Raw genomic sequence first — 7,574 nt, 5'->3', positions numbered from 1 at the left:
GTGACTGTTTGTACATAGTTTTCATAAAACATATGGTAATGGTATAGAATGCAATGGAAATTATGTACATGAACAGGGACTCTTGTCAAAGACAGGACTCCCTGCCCCAGTAAGTGCTGAATGCATAAAATATAGTGGATGCACTGCTTCTTACCTCTAGGCCACCTACAGGCTGTCTGTTGGCCAAATCTTACACCTCTTATATGAACGTGTATCTAAACTTTTTGATTTTAATATAGGCTTTTGGGATTCAGACAAAACAGAACAGATTGAGCATCTTGCAGGGGCTTATAAAATGTAGAATTGTAAAACTATTTTATTCCACACAATGTATACAATGCACTAACGTATATATACATATGAGTCCATAGCCTTTAAGTATCTAATGTAGTATAAAAGTTTTAAAAAAAGCACCTAATTGCACATCTAAGACATACACTATCCAGCCATACCTACAATGGACGCATAAGTAAGTCTTTACAATGGTGACACAAGTTGTAATTCTGTCTATCCATAGAATGCTTCTCTTACCTTATTCGTGCAATGGCTGAAATGTAAGGATATCGGTTATACCGTTTTAATATACCATCTGTAATCTACTTTTGCAGCGCCATGACTTTCTGAAAAACTTAATACTAATGAATCTATACATAGAGGTAAACGGGAAAAAAAAAACAAGTGTTATGCACAAAGCTAAATGATCGCTCCGGCTTCAACTCTCAATATTTATAGCGGGTATAACATAAAAGCTTGATTAATCCTTGTGGATTTCCACCTATGCGTCTTATACATCCCTATGGTCTCCAGAGTTTAAGCATCTGGTTTGTAAACATCATAAAAAACATTTGTAAAACTGACTGAGAAATGATGACCTAATAAACAGAATTAATGAGTTTTCCGCTAATATTTCTTATTGACTGTATAATGGTCAGGACAGAGAGAAGAGATTACATTGCAGTATAAGGCTATGCTCACAATGTATTTTTATGCAAAACAATGGCTTTTGTTTTACAATGAAAGTCAATAATGTTCATGATCATTACTGATGCCTCGTCATTATCAAACAACGATAATGTGTGATAAGTGCTATTATAAAGGAATGCAATCCATTGTCTTTTTCAGACAATGAATATTACTTCCAGTGTTGGAAAGTGGTAACTGGGCCCACCAGAGGAAATGATCCTGGGGGCCCACCAATGAAGAACCAGAGAGAAACAATATGTTAGTTAGTGCAGGTTCTAAAGCTGGGGGGCCCACCGGAGGATCCCCCAGTCCTCTGGTGGGCCAGTCCGACATCGGTTACTTCTAACAACTGATATATACTATAAATTTTAGGGTCCATTTACACAGAAAGATTATCTGACTGATTATCTACCAATGATTTAAAGCCAAAGCCAGAAACAGACTATAAACAGAGATCAGGTCATAAAGTAAAGCCTGAGATTTCTCCTCTTTTCAAATCCATTTGGCAGATAATCTTTCTGTGTGAATGGACCCTAATGCTGCGCTTACACAGGCAGATTTATCTGACAGATTCCGGAAGCCAACCCCAGGAATGGATTTGAAAAGAGGAGAAATCTCAGTCTTTCCTTTATGACCTGTTCCCTGTTTAAAGTCTGTTCCTGGCTTTGGCTTAAAAAATCTGTCAGATAAATCTGCCTGTGTAAACACACCATTAGCCTCTTCCATCTGTTAAGCACATTTGCTGGACTCACAAAACTAGTTTTATTGGGCAGCAGATGTGGACCCGCTGTGCTACTGATTGGGTTTGGCTTTGGACCACCCAAGGTGCAGAGTCTCATGGTCGTCTAGGTCTTTACTAGAGATGAGCGAACCAGCCGGATTTCTGGTTCGTATGAATCAGCCAATGCCAATGGCTGTATCCCAGTTTTCCAGGCATTCCTTACGAGGTATCCACCCGCTGCACAGAGGGAACAGGCAGCGGGAGTCAGCCGCCGAGATTTCTGGTTCATACGAACCAGAAATCCGTCTGATTCGCTCATCTCTAGTCTTTACAGTTTATCCCCCTCCAGGATGTGGAGGACACCATAGGGCTTGCAAGAGTGGCTGCAGTATGGGTGGTGGCCAGGGGTTGCTAGGTGTTAGATGTACTGACTAGGCAATTGTCACGGTGACCAGGACTGGTAGCACCCACTACTGGGTATACTGACACATGGCTTTTTAAGCTAGAACAGGTGTAGGTTTGAAGATGGAGTAAATACAGAGTCCAAGTTTTTTTTTTAACAAGTGGAACAGTTTACTGAGGAAAATCTTCAGTGCAGTACACAGAAAAATAATAGCTGTCAGTAAGGTGCAGTATATCAAAAATATAATCCTTCTCCTAGTGGACAACACAGAGGACTTTATCTTGGCACTTGAGATAAATAGATAGGTAGGTCGTTGTGTACTTGGGCTTACTTAGTAGGTTAGGTAAAGGCTTGGTTAGGCGTATCTTCTTGGAAGACGGAAAGACAGAAGACAAAATGTCCGCCCTTGTCATTAACTTATCTCTGATGCATCTTACACAGCTATGGTTACCTCCATTCCGTTGATAGTCCAGATATGAAAATAGTAACGAGGAATGTGAAGGGACTACGTTCCCCAAACAAACGCATGAAGGTGCTCCATCATCTGAAGCGTCTCAATGCGAATTGCGCGATATTGCAGGAAACGCATTTGGACGCCACAGATTACCATAGGATGAATAAATTATGGGTAGCACATGTGGTTGGTGCACCAGCACAAAATGGCAGGGCTGGGGTTTTGCTTCTGCTGCACAAAAGGCTAAACTGTAAAGTTCTGTCATATACGGCGGATCAGGAGGGCAGATATCTTAGAGTACTACCAGAGGGCCAAATGGGACGACTTAGTATATACTGTTTGTATGGACCAAATGATGCTAACTCTTCATTCTTTCGCAAGGTCGAGCAGGACATCTTGTCTGACCCTGAACGGGACATTCTGGTGGGCGGGGACCTTAACTTGGTATTGAATCCCCTGGAGGACCGCACGAAACGGCATGACAGGGTAGGACACACCACCTCACATGACTCGGTTCTGCCGGGCTTCCTAGAAGCTACGGGTCTGGTAGATGTGTGGCGTCTAAGAAACCCAGCAGAGAGAGAATTCACGTTCTTCTCTCCGATACACGATACATGGTCCAGAATAGATTATTTTCTAGCATCCTCATCTCTGTTACAAAAATCTACCAATATTCACATTTCAGATATGGTGATATCTGATCATGCCACTCTCACACTGGCTATCGCTGATACTTACCCGAAAGGCACGGACATATTATGGCGCTTTCCAGCTACGGATGACACATTCACAGCTGGACTTAAAGGGTGGTGGCTAGATTACCAGGCAACTAATAGCCCACACTCCAGGGATCCTTTCCTGTACTGGGAGGCAGCGAAGGCGGTTATGAGAGGCCGCATCATAGGCTATGTACATTCCCTGAAAACAAAATCCCTGAAACACTTTCAAGAGGCTAGTGAGACACTCCGACACTCCTATACGGCCTTCCTACGTGACCACAAACCCGCACTAAAACCAAATGGTTAGCAGCGAAAGAGAACTATGACCTATGGGCAGATAGAGTGGAAAGGTTCAAGAAGCAGGCACAAAAAAATGATTTCTTTAGGTTCGGCAATAAAGCCGGATCCCTATTATCCAAGTTAGCAAGAGGACGTTATGTCCCCCCTTATGTAAAGGGAGTCCACAATAAACGTAAAACCCTAGTACAGCACCCTAAAGACATAGTAGATGCTTTTAGAAAAAATTATGAGGAGCTATACAAACAAGACCCGGTGGACATAACTAGAGGACAAGCCTTTCTTGATTTCCTATCCCTTCCAGCTCTTTCGGCTGAGGATCTGGAATCATTAAATGCGGTAGTCACAAAAGAGGAAATAGTGGGTGTCATAAAATCCCTAACGAACAAAAAAGCGCCGGGTCCAGACGGCTATTCGTCCGAATTCTATAAGATACTGCCTGAGGAAACGGCGACTTGTTTGTTGGCAGTATATAATCGCATCATTGATGGTGATGGCTTCCTACCATCGGGCAACCTAGCGTACATTCGAGTCTTACCAAAGGTGGGGAAGGACAACACAGAAACAGAGGCCTACAGGCCAATATCCCTCATAAACGCTGACATTAAAATATTGTCTAAACTACTGGCAAATAGGCTAGCCTCCCTATTACCAACTCTAGTAGGTCCCCATCAGGTGGGGTTTGTACAGGGCCGATCCGCCGTGTCCAACCTGCGTTCAGTGTTAGCAGTGCAAGATTGGATAGCGTTACATGACTCACACATCACAGGTTATCCGGCACTGCTAACACTGGATGCAGAAAAGGCATTTGATAATGTCAATTGGCAATGGCTTCAACTAGTATTGCAGAAAATGGGCATCCGAGGCACCTTTCTGACATATATCTCGGCAATGTACAAGGCACCACTAGCAAGAGTTCATCTTTTGGGTCACTTGTCTTGTCCCTTTTCACTCTCCAAGGGGACCAGACAAGGTTGCCCATTGTCGCCTTTATTGTTCGACTTGGCACCTGAACCAGTGGCGAGATAATTGTTGTCCTCCAGGACCTATACTTGTATCTCGGTGCGAGGAAAGGCAATTAAAATATCTTGCTTTGCCGATGATCTATTGCTATATCTAGCTTCACCGCAAGCCCACTTTGGTGAGGTGCTCTCATTTTTGGGGGACATCGGCCACTATACGGGATACAAAATAAACGTAGCAAAAAGCCAGTTAATGTTTTTGAAGGGCATCCCGAATGGATTCATTTCGCCAGTACCGGTGGAAACAAAGGCCATAACATATTTAGGCATTAAGCTAGGGAGGCTACCCACGCAACTATACACTTTTAACTATCTACCTTTAATATCCAAGATTACGTCTGAGTTGTCCCGATGGTCGGACCTACCACTGTCACTCATGGGCAGAGCTCACCTCTTAAAGATGGTGAGTTTCGCTCGGTTATTGTATCCTCTACAAACAATCCCCCTCCTATTGAAACATACCGGTCACATGCGTTTACAATCTGCCTTCACCCAATTTTTGTGGCGGAAAAAACGCCCCAGGATAGCTTATATGAAGATGGCTTTACCAAAATTTCAAGGGGGTTTGCAATTGCCTTTAATAAGGGGGTACAATCTTGCTGCCCTATTAAGACATGCCAGAGATTGGGTGCATGAGACGGGATTTTATTCCAATTTACCCTTGGAACAGGCGTTAGCTGGGAACCACAATCTGGGGGGTCTACTTCACCGCAAATATTCCAAACGACTGTTTGGAGAGAAGCATTTGGATATGCCAAACAGGTGTGGAAGGTTATCCTACCATTTACCCCCCAAACTGCGATATTCCATGTCTTATCCCTGGACACACCAGGGCTGGAACTGAACAATACCCCAGTCCTAATTGTTCATACGTTTTTGTTGGTAGTGAAGAAATGTCTTCTTAGACATTGGTTACAGTCTTCAGTGCCAACATTAGTCAAGGTCACAGACACCATGAATCAAATATTACACTTAGACAAACTAGAGACAGAACGCCACAAAGAAAAGGGAGCAAAAGGTTTCTTCAGAAAATGGAGAGCGTTTATTGAACATCATTACAAAGCAAGGGAAATCGAGGACCTAATGTTGGTCTTCAAATACACTGAGTGGTAAAATAAGGAGGCACTAAAAAATACACTTGGCAAATTACGACTACCCGACAGGAGGGGAGACAGTTAGAGGGAATTTTATGGACGAGAGAAGAGAGGGGGGGAGGGGAGGGAGGGGTTGGGGGGGGGGGGGGGGAGGCTATAGTTGGGATAAAGGGTTGGAAATAGTTTATTTCATGTTTTTCTTTATACAACACTGGTTCACTATCTCTAAATCCTTCGCTACAAATGTCTCAGATAGGGATATGTGTAACCAGTTATACATGCTTCACTCTGATGATCAGCCTTGTTGTTAAAACAGTAATGCAGTTTTCCTGAAAAGAATTTGACCTGTCTCGCGGACGCAATTCTACTCAGTTTTGACGTTGTATATTTGTAAGAATCAAGTGTTGTATTGTTTTATACACTAATAAAAAGTTTTTTTGAAAAAAAAATATTTTTTTTTTTTTTTGCCAGACTTCTCCTTTAATTATATGTTGTATGTCAGAAGTTGAAATTGGTTGCGGTCTCAGTGCAGAGACCCCATCCAATCTCTTATCATAGCCAGATAACGCATACTGTAACATGGATTACTCCCCAACTGGCCACTTAATTCGACTCCATAACAAGTCTATTCAACCCATCCTGCAATAATCTGGCTCGGTGGCTAACCAAATTTCAGACAACAAGATGTGTATTACTAATAACACAAACAATTGTCAGTATTTTTCTGCTTATATTTATTCATTTCTTTTTATTTATTATTTGTGTATTTTTTCCCCTTTGTTCTACATTAACAGTTTCCTCATGGCCCTTGTGATCTCCTGGTTTTTGAAGCTGTAAATAATAGGATTCATCATGGGGGTGACCATGGTGTTCACTAAATTCCGGAATTTGTTTTCATCCAGCAAACTGTCCGTTGGCACCAAATATATGGCAACCAGACTCCCGTAATATGTGCAGACGCCTACCAGATGAGAGCTGCAGGTTGAGAAAGCTTTTCTGCGGCCAATGGCAGAAGACATTTTGAGAATGGTGACAATGATACAAATATAAGAGATGATAATAAGGATAAATGGAAAAAATATAACAATAAGAGATACCACAAAGTCATACCATGACACCAAGACGGTGCTGGAGGTTGAAAGTTGCAGGATTGGAGCGAAATCACAAAAGAAATGGTCAATGATATTGGATTGGCAGAACTCGAGCTGATACATAAAGATAATTTCACTAGTTATGAGCATAAAGGACACGAGCCAAGAAGAACAGACCAGCCGGGAACAGTTCTTAGCATTCATAATCATTGCATAATGTAAAGGATGGCAGATAGCAAGGTATCTATCAAATGACATCGATATGAGAAGAGCAGACTGTGCAAATCCGGAAGAACAAAGCACATAATACTGAAATATACAACAATAGACGTTGATTCTTCCCGTTTTCTTCAAAACGACATTTAGCAGTGGAATCGCAGCATTGGATGTGGACAGGCTATCCGCTAGGGCCAAGTTTTGTAAGAAGATGTACATAGGATTCTTCAGGTTCTGACTCACAGAGATTAGTAAGACGATCAGAAAATTCTCACTCAGTATCACAATATAGAGGAAAAGGAACAGACAAAAGGGCAAAATCTGGAAATCCTGGAAGCTGTAGAATCCGAGCAAGACAAATTCAGTCACCCGGGTCTGATTAATCTGGCACATGTTATATATATGTATCACTGTGGGGTTGTCTTAACCTGCAGTATGGGAAAGCAATGGTATTAGATACAGTATGGCTGTCACTTAGCGTCTTATAAGACTAATCGTTTTTTTTTTCGTTTTCTCCAATCAACAATTGCAAGCGAGAACTTTTGGGAACAACCTGAAATCATTCACCATAATACACAAAATGATAGCCATTTG

General features: G+C 42.0%; 1 protein-coding gene across 1 annotated transcript; it reads right to left on the bottom strand.

Moving 5' to 3' along the window:
- Nucleotides 1–6,455: 6,455 nt before the first annotated feature.
- On the bottom strand, nt 6,456–7,373 carry LOC138789220 (olfactory receptor 1S1-like). The gene has a single exon (XM_069967829.1). It carries the CDS (start codon nt 7,371–7,373, stop codon nt 6,456–6,458), a length of 918 nt encoding a protein of 305 aa, XP_069823930.1.
- Nucleotides 7,374–7,574: the final 201 nt, after the last annotated feature.

This window comes from Dendropsophus ebraccatus, chromosome 4 (assembly GCF_027789765.1).
Source record: "Dendropsophus ebraccatus isolate aDenEbr1 chromosome 4, aDenEbr1.pat, whole genome shotgun sequence".
In the NCBI taxonomy this organism is placed as follows: domain Eukaryota; kingdom Metazoa; phylum Chordata; class Amphibia; order Anura; family Hylidae; genus Dendropsophus; species Dendropsophus ebraccatus.
The sequence above is the reverse complement of the archived record's forward strand: the minus strand, read 5'-3'. Positions and strand labels throughout refer to the sequence as shown.